The 18526-nt window shown below is 42.6% G+C and overlaps 1 protein-coding gene across 1 annotated transcript; it reads left to right on the top strand.

The window, feature by feature from the left end:
* The first annotated feature begins 7884 nt into the window (after nt 1–7884).
* Nucleotides 7885–16318, top strand: LOC120060179 (prostaglandin E synthase 2-like). Its single transcript, XM_039009350.1, has 7 exons — nt 7885–8205; nt 8428–8616; nt 8754–8809; nt 8886–9038; nt 14611–14811; nt 14967–15084; nt 15240–16318. The coding sequence occupies exons 1-7, from the start codon at nt 7921–7923 to the stop codon at nt 15393–15395; spliced, it is 1158 nt and encodes a 385-aa protein (XP_038865278.1). The 5' UTR covers nt 7885–7920; the 3' UTR covers nt 15396–16318.
* The last annotated feature ends 2208 nt before the right edge of the window (nt 16319–18526 follow it).

Genomic DNA, 18526 nt, shown 5'->3' with positions numbered 1-18526 from the left:
CCTAGCCGCTTTCTTCTATTTCATTCTGCTGTAGGTAGAAGCCCTTAGCATTCAGCAGCACATTCAAACATTAGTGGCTGATTTTCCTTCCTCAGTAGCATTGTAATGTTGTTCGCACACCTTTTCACACGGACCACAGCCTACAGAAGTATGCAGAAGGCAGAGAAAAAAAGTAATGTGAAATGCAGCAGGTATGCTCATTTCTCTCTCCTCTCTGACTGTGCTGCAGTGTAGTCAATGTTAACACTGGAAGCAAGGCTGCGTTGTGTAAAGAGAGGTGCTGAAAAAACAACACATCCAGGTAAAACAAGAGAAAATAGCTCTGGGGCAAATCCATGTCAAGGCAAAATTAGAAGTGTTTGTTTGGCTGAAAGTGATACATTAGAGGTGCAATGTGTCCACACTCAGTCCACACATCTTTCTGCATGAAGTACCGCTCCTGTTAATGCCCCAGCTACCCTCTCTAGTAGCTCACTAGGACTTAAAACAGAGCAGAACTCAAATGAATAACAGACATGATATTGCATTTAGGTCACACAGTTTTTAGCTCAAATGGCTAAAGACTAAAGTTTTTACAAGATTAGACAAATAAGTTGTTTCTCCCATGAAAAAAGCACGTATAGAGTTGGTACATTTTGATTTAAAACACCCTGTTTCATAATTTACAAGAGTGATTCACAGTAGCTGTTGTGAAGGGTAAGTTTCAAAAGCATCTACATGTAGTACTAGCGTACAATGGTCATTCAGAGAAGTGAGAGGAGACCAATTTGTAATCTAAACCAAATCAAACCCTAATTCGTAGATTGGGTGCAATTTAACATTGGCTATAGGTAGACAGATAAGTGGGCAGTGAAAAGAGTATGTGTCCTCTATGTTCAATAGAATGAGGGTTGAGACACTGAAAACTGTTTTCAGATGCAGTGGCTGTCCCACACTGCCTGCATAATGTAGAATAGTAGTTGTCAGGGAAACTGTAAGGCAAATATGTCCCCTCATAGAGCTACATCGCGTGGCCAATGCGATGGCTGCATGCATGCGAGTCTTGCCTCACTGCTACAGCCAGGACAGGAAGCTGGTTGTGTCATAGGCTACACGTCCACTTCCTGTAGACAAAGGCAGGACAGGGTGGTGCACAGCACACTCAGAACCCACACCATGCAGACAAGGTGAGTTTTGTTCTGCTTGAAAGTCTATGTGTAACGATTTTCTTCTTCTTCAGATGAGGAATATGAAGGATTGGACCAAAATGCAGCGTGGTAAGTGTCCATGTTACTTTAATATAACAGAACACGAAAAAATACAAAAGTAACAAAGTGAATGACAAAGAAAACCGAAACAGTCCTGAATGGTGAAAACAAACACAAAACAGGAAACAACTACCCACAAACACAGGTGGGAACAGGCTACCTAAGTATGATTCTCAATCAGAGACAACAATTGACAGCTGCCTCTGATTGGGAACCATACTAGGCCAAACACAGAAATACAACACATAGAACAAAACATAGAATATAGAACATAGAATGCCCACCCCAACTCACGCCCTGACCAAACCAAAATAAAGACATAAAAAAGGAACTAAGGTCAGAACGTGACACTATGCCACCGGAAATCATCTATTCGTTATTAATAACATCGTCTTTGCTCTCCAATTTCAGTATGTTGTATACACAAAACGTCTTTGGTGATATCCAAATAGTTTTATGGAACTTCAATGTCGGCTACTAGTTAGCCAGACTACATAAAAGGGATAGTTACTAACAGGACCCAAACTGTAGTTGGCCAACCTTCTTGATAGCCACTCTAGCACAGGTGGGATACGATGGGATTTGCAAAATGGCTTGCAAAACAAAACGCTTTCCAAATGTCACTCTTTTGTTGGGTCTTTTGCCCATTCATCAGCAAAGATAAAAACAGCATATGCTCGCCATACCTGTGCATCCCTACTTCCTGGTCACCTGTGTGCCAATATACATGTGACCAATGACCCAACATATAGTGTGTCCTCTAGTGTACAAATTACATGGAATATACAAAGACAAAAACTATTGACAACATAACACACAACAACCACATAAAGTGCATTCGGAAAGTATTCAGATTGTCACGCCCTGAACTTAGATTTTTCTGTTTTTCTATATATTTTGGTTAGGTCAGGGTGTGACTAGGGTGGGTACGCTAGTTTTTGTATGTCTAGGGTTTTTTGTATGTCTAGGGGTTTTTGTATGTCTAGGGGTTTTTGTATGTCTATGTTGGCCTGATATGGTTCCAATCAGAGACAGCTGTTTATCGTTGTCTCCGATTGGGGATCATATTTAGGTAGCCATTTTCCTCATTTGTGTTGTGGGATCTTGTTTTTGTATAGTTGCCTTGTGCACTGCAATACTGCACGTTTCTTAGATTCTTTGTTGTTTTGTTGTAAGTTTCACTATTAAAGAATGTGGAACTCTACGCACGCTGCACCTTGGTCCGATCCTTTCAATGAACGTGACACAGATCCCCTTACTTTTTCCAAATGTTGTTATGTTACAGCCTTGTTCAAAAATGTATTAAATAGTTTTTTCCCCCTCATTCATCAATCTACACACAATTCCCCATAATGACAAAGCAACAAAAAAATATTTAATTGCTCATTTAAAAAAAATAAAAATGGAAATATCAGATTTACATAAGTATTCAGATTCTCTCATTTTTCTCTGAAGATCCTCTCAAGCTCTGTCAGGTTGGATGGGGAGCGTAACTGCACAGCCATTTTCAGGTCTCTCCAGAGATGTTCGATCGGGTTCAAGTCCGGTCTCTGGCTGGGCCACTCAAGGACATTCAGAGACTTGTCCCGAAGCCACTCAAGCGCTGTCTTGGCTGTATGCTTAGGGTCGTTGTCCTGTTGGAAGGTGAACCTTCGCTCCAGTCTGAGGACCTGAGTGCTCTGGAGCAGGTTTTCATCAAGAATCTCTCTGTATTTTGCTCTGTTCATCTTTCCCTGACTAATCTCCCAGTCCCTGCCACTGAAAAACATCCTCACAGCATGATGCTGCCACCACCATGCCTCACCGTAGTGATGGTGCCAGGTTCCCTCCAGATGTGATGCTTAGCATTCAGGCCAAAGAGTTCAATCTTGGTTTCATCAGACCTGAGAATCCTGAGATAGTTGTCCTTCTGGAAGGTTCTCCCATCTCCACAGAGGAAATCTGGTGCACTGTCAAGAGTGAACATCGGGTTCTTGGTCACCTCCCTGACCAAGGCCCTTCTCCCCCGATTGTTCAGTTTGGCCGGGCGGTCAGCTCTAGGAAGAGTCTTGGTGGTTCCAAACTTCATCCATTTAAGAATGATGGAGGCCACTGTGTCCTTGGGGACCTTCAATGCTGCAGAATTTTTTTTGGTACCCTTCCCCAGATCTGTCAACTGTGGGACCTTATATAGACAGGTATGTGCCTTGCCAAATCAAGTCCAATCAATTGAATTTACCACAGGTGAACTCCAATCAAGTTGTAGAAACATCTCCAGGATGATCAATGGAAACAGGATGCACCTGAGCTCAATTTCGAGTCTCATAACAAAGGTTCTGAATACTTACAGTGGGGAGAACAAGTATTTGATACACTGACAATTTTGCAGGTTTTCCTACTTACAAAGCATGTAGAGGTCTGTAATTTTTTATCATAGGTACACTTCAACTGTGAGAGACGTAATCTAAAACAAAAATTCAGAAAATCACATTGTATGATCTTTAAGTAATTCATTTGCATTTTATTGCATGACATAAGTATTTGATACATCAGAAAAGCAGAACTTAATATTAGGTACAGAAACCTTTGTTTGCAATTACAGAGATCATACGTTTCCTGTAGTTCTTGACCAGGTTTGCACACACTGCAGCAGGGATTTTGGCCCACTCCTCCATACAGACCTTCTCCAGATCCTTCAGGTTTCGGGGCTGTCGCTGGGCAATACGGACTTTCAGCTCCCTCCAAAGATTTTCTATTGGGTTCAGGTCTGGAGACTGGCTAGGCCACTCCAGGACCTTGAGATGCTTCTTACGGAGCCACTCCTTAGTTGCCCTGGCTGTGTGTTTCGGGTCGTTGTCATGCTGGAAGACCCATCCACGACCCATCTTCAATGCTCTTACTGAGGGAAGGAGGTTGTTGGCCAAGATCTTGCGATACATGGCCCCATCCATCTTCCCCTCAATACAGTGCAGTCGTCCTGTCCCCTTTGCAGAAAAGCATCCCCAAAGAATGATGTTTCCACCTCCATGCTTCACGGTTGGGATGGTGTTCTTGGGGTTGTACTCATCCTTCTTCTTCCTCCAAACACGGCGAGTGGAGTTTAGACCAAAAAGCTATATTTTAGTCTCATCAGACCACATGACCTTCTCCCATTCCTCCTCTGGATCATCCAGATGGTCATTGGCAAACTTCAGACGGGCCTGGACATGCGCTGGCTTGAGCAGGGGGACCTTGCGTGCGCTGCAGGATTTTAATCCATGACGGCGTAGTGTGTTACTAATGGTTTTCTTTGAGACTGTGGTCCCAGCTCTCTTCAGGTCATTGACCAGGTCCTGCCGTGTAGTTCTGGGCTGATCCCTCACCTTCCTCATGATCATTGATGCCCCACGAGGTGAGATCTTGCATGGAGCCCCAGACCGAGGGTGATTGACCGTCATCTTGAACTTCTTCCATTTTCTAATAATTGCGCCAACAGTTGTTGCCTTCTCTCCAAGCTGCTTGCCTATTGTCCTGTAACCCATCCCAGCCTTGTGCAGGTCTACAATTTTATCCCTGATGTCCTTACACAGCTCTCTGGTCTTGGCCATTGTGGAGAGGTTGGAGTCTGTTTGATTGAGTGTGTGGACAGGTGTCTTTTATACAGGTAACGAGTTCAAACAGGTGCAGTTAATACAGGTAATGAGTGGAGAACAGGAGGGCTTCTTAAAGAAAAAGTAACAGGTCTGTGAGAGCCGGAATTCTTACTGGTTGGTAGGTGATCAAATACTTATGTCATGCAACAAAATGCAAATGAATTACTTAAAAATCATACAATGTGATTTTCTGGATTTTTGTTTCAGATTCCGTCTCTCACAGTTGAAGTGTACCTATGATAACAATTACAGACCTCTACATGCTTTGTAAGTAGGAAAACCTGCAAAATCGCCAGTGTATCAAATACTTGTTCTCCCCACTGTATGTAAATAATGTATGTCTGTTTTTAATTTTTTATACATTTGCTAAAATTTTAAGAAAAACAGTTTTTGCTTTGTCATTATGGGGCATTGTGTGTAGATTGATGAACAAATAGATATATTTAATCCATTTTAGAATAAGGCTGTAACGTAACAAAATGTGGAAAAAGTCAAGGGGTCTGAATACTTTCTGAATGCACTGTAAGTAGGCTGAAATGGCTCCTACAGTAGTAATGGCATGGCCTTTACACTATTGGAACAATGACAGCTTGCAAAGTAAGGTTACACACAAAGGCATTGTATCATAATTTAACTTACATTGCAACTCATTCTGATGATTAAAGGACAGGGAGAAAAATATATAGAAGGATTATAGGGTGCCTCTTCTGCCTTGTGCACAGAAAACTAAGGCGTGTGATAAAAAAAATCCCAGATTCCATAAAGAAGAAGGAGCCATATGTGTGCAGTGAGGCCAGTCTATTAGAGAGGAGGCCTGCTTTTTTCTATTCAGAATCAGAAATGAGCTCATACGCCACATCAAAACTGCTTAAAGTCATACAACAATGAAGAGCAAATGCATGAAGAATATCAATCGTCTACAGTTGAAGTCAGGGAAGGAGAAAGACCGAGATCGAAAATGAACAGAGCCATCATTTCATGCCTTTTTAGGCATGTTTCTTAATATTCAACCCCCCCCCCCCCCCCACCACCAGACACAGACAGACACACACAAGCACACAGACACATGCACATAAAAATAAAAATAAACTTTGTGAGGCAGTTCATGATAGGTTTATGTACAAAGGAAGACCTGTGTTCCAGGAGTGACGCAGGGAGCAACATCCTGCAAAACCTCTCCCCGCCTGAAAACTCATGGTCAACAGGTGATGTTACCATGGTAACCCCAGATATTTCCTCTCACATATGTATAATATATCAAAATCCAGAGAGAGCAAACAAGTCCATTTCAAAAGCTGTTGGAGAGTTTGTTGTTTTTTGGGGAGGCTTTCTTTGCTTTCTTTATAGCACAAGAGCTGAGTTTAACAATGGGAGGTCACCCTCCCTCAGACGCTGAAGGCCAGAGGGCCTGATCCAAAAAGGATATTTCCTAGAGAACTTCACTTCCTTGCCAAGAATATCATTGTGTTTATTGTTAATTCTTATCAATGCACAGCTTATTATAAAAACAACAAACAGAGATTTAAATATTCAGCGTCATGCCCTTTATCTTTTAATCAGAAAAGTGTGCATGTGTGTATGTCATTAAATGTGAAGGCAGCCTACACAGGGGCCTTTGTTGGAAACACACAGACAGAGAAAGGACCGGTTATACTATAGACTAAATATGTATTGAACAAGGCCTTTGTTGGAAACACAGACAGGTAAACACACATGATGAAAACATTGTAAATGCAAAGAGACTCCAGAAAGTGTTTTATGTGGATGCATGTTTGTGTATGCACATGTGCATGGGTTTGCCTGTCTGTCTGTGTTGTGTGTGTGTGTGTGTGAGTGAGTGAGTGAGAGAGAGAGAGAGAAAGAAAGCATGAGTGTATAAGTGAGTGAGAGAGATACACACAGAGAGAGAGAGCCTATGTATATCACATTCAGACCATATCTAAGGAAGCTGACTAACAGATGCTGTTGCAATGATGGATGTGAGATAATGATGTTTATTCATGCACCGACGATGAGGGGATGATATTTCACCTTCAGCATAGTAGACCACAGGGAGAATTATCCACACATCCAAGAAAGGCATAAACATATTTGGGGTCATGGGCATGCTGACAAATTACTATTCACATGCATTCAGATTAGGGGTTTATTCAGTGAGGTTTCAGATTAAAATAATCCACCCATGATCAAAATAATAATATGATGTATTATTTATTATGTGTGTCGACGCAACACTACAACACCGTGACAGCTAGTGCACCTCACATAATGAACGTTACCCCAGGTGATTGTAGTATACCTGTTTTTCCAGCATTATCATCCTCTCAATTTCATGACCTTCTTCATATGTCTTCTCGTGCACGTTCAGAATAGATTCTCATTTCTTCTGTACCGGCATCCAGCATTTTGATTATCCACAGTTCGTGTACCAAATCAGCGAAAGGTATCCTTGTGGAAATGTCCTCAGTCCTCAGAGTTCAGCACCACCTTGAGTTGATGTGTAGTACGATACTGTAATAGTTTATTCAGCTATTAGTCTAAACTTCACAATCCATTGCAATCGATCTGCATTTAATTTCTAGGTCATCCTCTATCTTCATTCTCAAACCTCCCCCTGCAACCACGGGGGGCGTGCAATGCGCATTGGTCTGATTTGAACAATTTCATGATGCCATTTCTTTCTTTGGAATAGTTAATTTAATCCAGCCACAATAGTAATACAAACACTAGTCATATAATGCCTGATACTATCATTTTACGTTGGTGTACATCGCATCAAGCAGTGATGCGTTATGTCGACTGATGCTCAAAATAAACTTAAGCAAATATGATTTACAGCTGTGCGACTCACATTTTTTAAAATGTGAAATCTTTCAAATCCAGCTCGTAACCAGCCAAGAAAAAATAGGAATTTACAGTATGCGTTAGCTCAAGCGTATAGATAGTGTTTGCTCTTGAACATCCCACCTAAACGCATTACCAAAAACGCAAATTCAGCGTTGATACGATGTACTTGAACAAGTCCCAACGCACAGAATTGTGGGAATTTATGTGAAATTAAGATGGCAGCCGCCTGTGCGAGAACTCTCGGTAAGGTCGGCTGGCACATTTTGGAGTCTCCACCATGTCGTGCTGGGAAAATTGCCTCCCTGATTCCAAGGATCCCGCTACATGGATCGAGCAGGGCCTACAGAACAGGTGGTGCAGGATTCCGTTCAAAACTGTTCAGCACACCTCTGCGCGGTGGCAGGGTCCTGGGGTGTGCGTTCCTGTTTGGAGGGGGGCTTGGCTTGTATCAAACAATAAAGCTCTCCGTCCAACATCACCTTGCTGAAGAAGATGTCAAGGTAATAATACTGGGCAAGAATATTAGATGTGAAAAATATTTTCATTACTGGCCATGTATACCTGAAGCAAAGTAATCGTATGTTTGTCAGCTAACAACCTCTGTGGTGTGCTTTTGTCAAGTAGCTTGCCCAATGTTACATCCTCAAATGTGCCACATTTTGCAATGTAAATGTAACGTTAATGAATGAAATTGACTTTTAACTGACTTCCCTGTCTCTCAGCCTTCTGTTGGTGGCCTGAAGTTGACCCTGTATCAGTACAAGACCTGCCCGTTCTGCAGTAAAGTGCGAGCTTTCCTAGACTACCATGGGCTTCCATATGAGATTGTGGAGGTCAACCCCGTCATGAGGAAGGAAATCAAGTGGTCAACTTACAGAAAAGTGCCAATTGTGATGGTGAATGATGATGTGGTAAGAGGGGACACAGTCACTCTGCATGACTTGGTATTATAGTTATAATGTACAGGTGTGTATGGGATGATGGGAAAACTTGTCAGGTGTTCTCTCTCTCTCTCTCTCTCCCCCCTTCTGTGCTCTTGACTCATCAGCAACTGAATGACTCCTCATTAATAATCAGTGCCTTGAAGACACAGTTGATGAGCAAGTAAGTAACTACCTCTATGAAAAGTGTTCTTGTTTTCTTTACATGAAGTGGTCTGATTTCTCTATCTCCCCCTCAGGGATAAAACCATCTCAGAAATTCTGCGCTGTTACCCAGAGATGAAGGCCGTCAATGAGAAGGGGAAAGAGGTGATCGAGTTCAACAACAAGTACTGGGTGATGGTGAATGAAGCTGAAGGTCAGACGATGTACCCCGAGAAAGATTCCAGAAAGTAGGTGTTCACATTGGGTGCCAAATTACTGCTGAACATATAATGACCAAAAACCATTCCGTGCATGAGTCATTCATGAAAATACATGTATGTCTGGTCAAATCTCTCTAAAGGTGTACATACATCACTACTCTTTTTAGATTATGATATTGCTTCTTCCAGTTACAGATAGACCAACGCCCATCAAGAAACTGACTGTTGGCACTACCAAATCCCCATGGATAGATGAATTAAAAAACTATATGGCTGAGAGGGATAAGGCATAGAAAATAAGTCTGACAACCGCGCAGATTGGCAAACATACAGTAAATTGAGAAATCACGTAACTAAACAAAAAGGAGGAAATATACCTTGGAACAAAGATGAGTGATAGTAAAAAGCTCAAGAGTACCTTAAATGAAATTCTTAGGTAAAAAAAGCAAACTTGGCTCCATCATTCATTGGCAGATGGCTTGTTCATAACAAAACCCTTTGATATATTCACTTGAATTTTTTTGTTTGTTGACCAGATTAGCAAATTTAGGCATCACATGCAAACAGCAAACGCTGAGTCTTCATATTCATGCATAATGGACCAAATAATGAAAGACAAGCACTGTAGTTTTGAGTTCTGCAAAGTTGGCGTAGGAGAGGTGACCAACAACGTTGTCGGCGTAGGAGAGGTGACCAACAACGTTGTCGGCGTAGGAGAGGTGACCAACAACGTTGTCGGCGTAGGAGAGGTGACCAACAACGTTGTCGGCGTAGGAGAGGTGACCAACAACGTTGTCGGCGTAGGAGAGGTGACCAACAACGTTGTCGGCGTAGGAGAGGTGACCAACAACGTTGTCGGCGTAGGAGAGGTGAACAACAACGTTGTCGGCGTAGGAGAGGTGAACAACAACGTTGTCGGCGTAGGAGAGGTGACCAACAACGTTGTCGGCGTAGGAGAGGTGACCAACAACGTTGTCGGCGTAGGAGAGGTGACCAACAACGTTGTCGGCGTAGGAGAGGTGACCAACAACGTTGTCGGCGTAGGAGAGGTGAACAACAACGTTGTTGGTATCCATAAATAAGGACAAGCATCCTGGTGCCGACAACCTGGATGGCAAATTGCTGAAGTTGGTAGCAGAATACATTGGGACTCCTGTTTGCCACATCTTCAATTTAAGCCTAGATGACGGTGTGTGCCCTCGGGCCTAGAGGGAGGCAAAGATCATTCCGCTGCCCAAGAATGGCAAAGCACCCTTTAATGGTTCAAACAGCTGACCAATCAGCCTGTTACCGGTGCTTTGCAAACTTTTGGAAAAATCTTGTTTGACCAAATACAATGTTATTTTACAGAAAACAAATGAAGACTTTCAGCGTACTTATAGGGAAGGGCACCTAATAACACGCCCGGCACTGACAAATGACTGATGATTTGCTGAAAGAAATTAATAAAAAGAAGATTGAGTTTTGTTAAATTTCAGTGCAGCTTTTGATATCATTGATCATAACCAATTGCTGAAAACTGAGGTGTTATGGATTTACATTCTCTGCCTAATCATTGAGAGTTACCTATTTACACTGAACAAAAATATAAACGCAACATATAAAGTGTTGGTCCCATGTTTCATGAGCTGAAATAAAAGCTGCCTGAAATTTTCCAAATGCACAAAAAGCTTATTTCTCAGAAATGGTGTGCACATTTGTTTACATCCCTGTTAGTGAGCATTTCTCCTTTGCCAAGATAATCCATCCACCTGACAGGTGTGGCATATCAAGAAGCTGATTAAACAGCATGATCATTACACAGGTGCTTCGGTGGGGACAATAAAACGTCACAAATGTGCAGTTTTGTCACACAACGCTACATATGTTTCAAATTTTGAGGGAGCACGCAATTGGCATGCTGACTGCAGGAAAATCATCCACAGATGTTGCCAGAGAATTGAATGTTAATTTCTCTACCATAAGCCGCCTCAACGTCTTTTTAGAGAATTTGACAGTACGTCCAACCGGCCTCACCGCCGCAGATCACCTGTACCCACACCAGCCCAGGACCTCCACATCCGACTTCTTTACCTGCGGGATCGTCTGAGACCAGCCACCCGGACAGCTAATGAAACAGTGGGTTTGCACAACTGAAGAATTTCTGCACAAACTGTCATAAACAGTCTCTGGGAAGCTCATCTGCATGCTCATTGTCCTCGCCAAGGTCTTGACCTGACTGCAGTCCGGCATCGTAACCGACTTCAGTGGGCAAATGCTTTTCACGGATGAATCCCGGTTTCAACTGTACCGGGTAGATGGCAGACGGCATGTATGGTGTTGTGTGGCTGACTGTTTGCTGATCTCAACGTTATGAACAGAGAGCCCCATGGTGGGGTTATGGTATGGGCCGGCATAAGCTACGGACAATGAACACAATTGCATTTTATCAATGGCAATCTGAGTGCACAGAGTTACCGTTACGAGATCCTGAGGCCCATTGTCGTGCCATTCATCCTCCAACACCTCATGTTTCAGCATGATAATGCACTGTCCCATGTCGCAAGGATCTGTACACAATTCCTGGTGGCTGAAGATGTCCCAGTTCTTCCATGGCCTGCATACTCAGACATGTCACTCATTGAGCATGTTTGGGATGCTCTGGATCAACGTGTACGACATTGTGTTCCAGTTCCCGCCAATATCCAGCAACTTCGCACAGCCATTGAAAGGAGTGGGACAACATTCAGCAGCCTGATCAACTCTATTTGAATGAGATGTAAACTGCAGCTCAGTAAATTCTTAGAAATTGTTGCATATTGTGTTTATTTTTATTCAGTGTATTAACTTCTTTGGGGTAGGGGGCAGTATTTTCACGTCCGGATGAAAAGCGTGCCCAGAGTAAACTGCCTGCTACTCAGGCCCAGATGCTAGGATATGCATATTATTAGTATATTTGGCTAGAAAACACTCTGAAGTTTCTAAAACTGTTTGAATGATGTCTGTGAGTATAACAGAACTCATATGGCAGGCAAACACCTGAGGAAAAAATCCAACCAGGAAGTGGGAATCTGAGGTTTGTAGTTTTTCAACTCTTTGCTTATCCAAGATAGTGGAAATGTGGTCATATTGCACTTCCTACGGCTTCCACTAGATGTCAACAGTCTTTAGAACCTTGTTTGAGGCTTCTACTGTGAAGTGGGGGCGAATGAGAGGGGATTAAGTAAAGTCTCTCCCAGAGTGCCATGAGCTGACCACGCGCGTTCACGTGATAGTTAGCTTGAGTTCCATTGCATTTCTGAAGACAAAGGAATTCTCCGGTTGGAACATTGAAGATTTATGTTAAAAACATCCTAAAGATTGATTCTATACATCGTTTGACATGTTTCTACGGACTGTAACGGAACTTTTTGACTTTGTCTAGACCTAGTGATCGCCCCTCATGAATTTGGATTACTGGGCTAAACGCGCAAACAAAAAGGAGGTATTTGGACATAAATGATGGACTTCATCGAACAAAACAAACATTTATTGTGGAACTGGGATTGCATTCTGATGAAGATCATCAAAGGTAAGTGAATATTTATAATGCTATTTCTGAAAATCATTATTTTTGGGACAAATCACTCAAGCCTAAACCTCATCTAAATCTATTACTGAATAATGTGTTGAGTCAGCAAGTTGAGGAGACAAATCTTCTGGGTGTAACACTAGATGGCAAGCTGGCATGGTTAAAACATATACTGTAGACTCAATGGTTGCTAAAATGGGAAGAAATCTGTCCATGATAAGGTGTTGTTCTGCTTTCTTGACATCTAAATCAACCAGACAGGTCCCAGAGGCCCTAGTTTTGTCACAGCTGGACTACTGCCCAGTGGTGCGGCAAAGAAGGACATTGCAGTTGGTCCAGAACAGAGCAGCGTGTATTGCACTTACTGTAGATGTACACAGAGGGAGAATGTCAGTGGTATTCATGTCAATCTCTCCTGGCTCAAAGTTGAGAGATTTGACTGCATCACGATTGGTCTTTGTGCGAGGTGTTGATGGGTTAAATGTACCGAACTGTCTGCACATAGTTCAGACAATCATCGGTACCACACAAGACATGCAGCCAGAGGACTCTTCACAGTTCCCAGGTCCAGAACAGAGGCTGTGAAACACACAGTATTAAGTAGAGCCATGACTACATGGAACTCTGCCACCCCAGGTAACTCAAGCTAGCAATAAAACCAGATTTAAAAAAAACTGATAAAAGAACATCTTATGGCGCGACGGGGAATGTCAAGACAGACATTTTTATATACAAAAGTATGTGGACATCCCTTCAAATTAGTAGATTGGGCTATTTTAGCCACACCTGTTGCTGACAGATGTATAAAATCGAGCACACAGCTATGCAATCTCCATAGACAAACATTGTCAGTAGAATGGCCTTACTGAAGAGCTCAGTGACTTACAATGTGACACCGTCATCGGATGCCACCTCTCCAAGTCAGTTTGTCAAATTTCCAACCAGATAGAGCTGCCCTGGTCAATTGTAAGGGCTGTTATTGTGAAGTGGAAACATCTAGGAGCAACACCGGTTCAGCTGCGAAGTGGTAGGACACACAAACTCAAACAATGGGACCTTCAAGTGCTGACGCGCTTAACACAACTGTCTGTCCTCGGTTGCAACACTCACTACCGAGTTGCAAACTGCTTTTGGAAGCAACATCAACACAAGAACTGTTCGTCGGGAGCTTCATGAAATGGGTTTTCATGGCCGAGCAGCCGCACACAAGCCTAAGATTACCATATGCAATGCCAAGCGTTGGCTGGAGTGGTGTAAAGCTCGCCGCCATTGGTCTCTGGAGCAGTGGAAACACGCTTCACCATCTGGCAGTCCAACAGACTAATCTGGGTTTGGCAGATGCCAGGAGAATGCTACCTGCCCCAATGCATAGTGCCAACTAAAGTTTGGTGGAGGAATAATGGTCTGGGGTTGTTTTTTCATGGTTCGGGTTAGGCCCCTTTTGTTCCAGTGAAGGGAAATCTTAATGCTACAGCATACAATGATATTCTAGGGGATTTTGTGCTTCCAACTTTGTGGCAACAGTTTGGGGAAGGCCCTTTTTCCCGTTTCAGCATAATGCCCCCATGCACAAAGCGAGGTCCATACAGAAATGGTTTGGTAAGAACTGTGTGGAAGAACTTGGCCTGCACAGAGCACTCAACCCTATCGAACGTCAACTGCTAGCCTGGCCTAATCGCCTAACATCAGTGCCTGACCTAACTAATGCTCTTGTGGCTGAATGGAAGCAAGTCCCTGCTGTAATGTTCTAACATCTAATGGAACTCCCAGAAGAGTGGAGGCTGTTATAGCAGCAAAGGGGACCAACTTCATATTAATGCCCATGATTTTGTAATGAGATATTCAACGAGCAGTACCATTAGCATGTCCACATACTTATGGTCATGTAGTGTATTTTGTATTGTGTTATGTATTTTACTTGTGTTTTGTTTCCTGTTTGGACCCCAGGAAGAGTAGTAATTGGGGATGCTAATAAAATACTACATGTCAAGCATTAGTTCGGCTTAAATGTCCCTTTCGCTTATTCTCTTTCCCTTCAATCTGCTTTAGGGAGGAGATCAAATGGCGTAAGTGGGCAGATGATTGGCTGGTGCACCTGATCTCACCCAATGTTTACCGGACCACCGGAGAGGCCCTGGCCTCTTTTGACTATATCGTCCGTGAGGGCAAGTTTGGCACTTATGAGGGATTCTTTGCAAAGTATGTTGGAGCAGCTGCCATGTTTGTCATCTCAAAAAGACTGAAAAGTAGGTGGGTGCCCCAATAAAAAAATATGATCTGCTCTATAAGGTTTTGTACATGTATACAGTTTTTGTTAATAGTTCTTGAATAAGTGGATTTTTCTGAATAACCAGCCAATGTTTGGTGATGAGCTCTGTTTTATATTAAACGCCTCTATCCTGCAGACACAACCTGCAGGATGACGTGAGACAGGATCTGTACAAGGCAGTCAATGAGTGGGTGGTGGCCATTGGCAAGAAGAGGAAGTTCATGGGTGGAGACCAGCCCAATCTGGCTGACCTGGTAAGAGCACCACATGTCATGTGAAGTATTATCTTAGACTTCTATTGTCTTATGCAGTTTTGCTGATGAGACGTTTGTTTGGCTTTTTGTTTACTATAGACACATGGTAAACAGGAAGTGTTTGCTAATTATGTCCACGACTCTTCTCTCTGCAGGCAGTGTATGGGATCCTGAGAGTGATGGAGGGTCTTGAGGCCTGGGATGACATGATGGAGAACACCAAGGTGAAGAGCTGGTACAGACGAATGGAGAAAGCTACAGAAAGCCACAAGGGCCAAACTGACCCTGCTCCAAATATTGACCAGCACTAGGAGATCTGGTTCAATAGCACTTCCAGCCCTCACTTAATCAGGAGATGTGAAGAGTGATTGCATTAAGGAGAGATGGGTGAAGAAAATGCTATACATTTGTCCTAAGGATCTTGTCCTCCTGATGCAATTCACAGAAATTGACTTCTCTAGCTAATATGGATTAGGCTAAAGGCCAACCTCTTGATTTATTTCCTGTGAAAATGCACCCAAATGATGTTAATTTGCTTGAATAAACTGGTAGCAGCAAGCCGTTTAGTTGTAGATCCTTGATTACTGTGGCATTCTGTCTACCTGGTGTCCCACAGTGTCAAGGCTGCAGTGACATGTGCACTGAGTATACTAAACATTAAGAACACCTGCTCTTTCCATGAGTCTGACAAGGTGAAAGCTAGGAACCTTATTGTCACTTGGTAAATCCACTTCAGTGGGGAGGAGACAGGTTAAATCATTTTTAAGGCATGGATTGTGTATGTGTGCCATTCAGAGGGTGAATGGGAAAGACAAAATATTTAAGTGCCTTTGAATGGTAGAAGGTGCCGGGCGTACCGGTTTGTGTCAAGAACTGCAACACTGTTGGGTTTTTCACGCTCAACAGTTTCCTGTGTATATCAAGAATGGTACTTGACACAACTGCGGTAATCATTGGAGTTGACATGGGCCAGCATCCCTGTGGAACTCTTGACACTTTGTATAGTCCATGCCCCAGCGAATTGAGGCCATTTTGAGGGCTAAAGGGGAGACGACATTAGGTGTTTCTAATGTTTTGTATACTCAGTGTATATAACATAAGTAAAACCAAATGAGCAGCTTTAAATTTACATTGCATCTGTGTAAACATTGTCAAATACCTCCTACAAGCAGTCTTAGCATTTTGGATTACATTTCCCCCCCCCCCATTCCAATTTACTTGAAGGTTAAAATGATTTCACAAGCTAACATGACTTTGTTTAATTGTTTAATTAGCTACATCTGATAATCAGTATATTCTTTTCCTCAGGGTTTGAATTCCCCCCAAAAAATGCACAGTAATCCTGTTTCAAGATTCTCTTTCATTTGTTAACTTCTTGACTGATGCTAATTCTTCCTCATTGTTGTTCTTGAGGGTTCCAGTCATAGCCAGATGAATTACATTATCATCATTCTTATCAACTATGGGGTGTAAGAAGTGAAATGATTGTTATAATTTGGCAGCATCCATTGGACAAACTAGTACCAAAACACCCCAATGATGTGCAGACATGTAAAAATTTTCAATAAAAATAAGTAAACTGATAATGTATCATGTTTTCATTCAGGAACACTACATTGTTCTATTTTGCAAGATATAGCTATAAAATTTTATACTTTACAAGTTACACAAGTATTCTCTATATAATTATTTGGTTCAGCACCAACTGAGAAATAGTTGTACACTATAAAAACATGAGCAAATTACATGTCTATGAACAAATGTTTGTGGATTACCTTCCATTATCTACGACAACACGACTTGAAGAGTGGATGTCATGATTGTTACTGGTTCTAAAAGTAATCAACAAATAAGAACAGAAAGACAAGGTAATCCCATTCTCAAAACCTTAAGGGACAGAAATCCATCCAATAAAAATACCCCATAGGTTGAAATTTACAAGTAATGCAATATGACTTTGGCGAACCCAAAGATTACCACTGCAGTGAGCACCAAGATTAACTATTTTATCCAACGTTGCATTCATGATACTGGCCATGATATGCAAATGTAGTTTTGGCATACTATACAGTGCATTCGGAAAGTATTCAGACCCCTTGACTTTCTCCACATTTTGTTACATTACAGCCTTATTCTAAAATAGATTAAATAAATAAAAACAAAGCAAATTTGAGGAAAACGCTACCCAAGGTCTACCAACACATTGACTGTAGCACTCACACTGAGAAAACAAACCACTACTACTCAGATTTTCAAAATGCCTACAAGGTCCTCCCCCATCCTCCCTTCGGCAAATCTGACCACAGCTCAATTTTGCTCCTCCCTTCCTATAGGTAGAAACTCAAGCAGGACGTACCCGTGCTAAGGACTATTCAACGCTGGTCTGACAAATCGGAATCCACGCTTCAAGATTGTTTTGATCACGTGGACTGGGGTATGTTTCGGGTAGCCTCATCGACGTATACACTGACACGGTTTATCAGGATGTGTATAGGAGATGTTGTACCCCCTGTGACTATTAAAACCTACCCTAACCAGAAACTGTGGATAGATGGCAGCAATCGCACAAAACTGAAAGCGAAACTACCACATTTAACCATGGCAAGGTGACTGGGAATATGGCCGAATACAAAGTATAGTTATTCCCTCCGTAAGGCAATCAAACAGACAAAATGTCAGTATAGAGAAAGCGGAGTTGCAATTCAACGGCTCAGACACGAGACGTATGTAGTCTACAGACTATCATGGACTACAAAGGGAAAACCAGCCTCGTTGCGGACACTGACATCTTGCTTCCGGACAAGCTAAACACCTTCGTCCACTTTGAGGATAACACTGTGCCACCGACACGGCCCACTACTAAGGACTGTGGGCTCTCCTCCGTGGCCGACGTGTAAGACATTTAGGCGTGTTAAACCCTGCCAGCCCAGACGGAATCCCAAGCCGCGTCCTCAGATCATGCCCAGACCAGCTGGAGTGTTTACAGACATATTCAATCTCTCCCAGTCTGCTGTTTGCACTTGCTTCAAGATGTCCACCATTGTTCCTGTACCCAAGAAAGCAAAGTTAACTGAACTAAATGACTATCGCCCCGTAGCATTCATTTCTGTCATCATGAAGTGCTTTGAGAGGCTAGTTAAGGACCACCCCTCTACCTTACCTGACACCCTAGACTCACTTCAATTTGCTTACCGCCCCAATAGATACAATCGCCATTGCACTGCCCTATCCCATCTGGACAAAAATAATATCTATGTAAGAATGCTGTTCATTGACTCTAGCTCAGCATTCAACACCATAGTACCCTCCAAGCTCATCATTAAGCTCGAGGCCCTGGGTCTGAACCTCGCCCTGTGCAACTGGGTCCTGGACTTCCTGACAGGCCGCCCCCAGGTGGTGAAGGTAGGAAACACCTCCACTTCACTGATCCTCAACACAGGGG

Source organism: Salvelinus namaycush, chromosome 1, assembly GCF_016432855.1.
Source record: "Salvelinus namaycush isolate Seneca chromosome 1, SaNama_1.0, whole genome shotgun sequence".
In the NCBI taxonomy this organism is placed as follows: Eukaryota; Metazoa; Chordata; class Actinopteri; order Salmoniformes; family Salmonidae; genus Salvelinus; species Salvelinus namaycush.
Note: the sequence above shows the minus strand (reverse complement) of the source record. Positions and strands in the feature narration are given on the sequence as shown.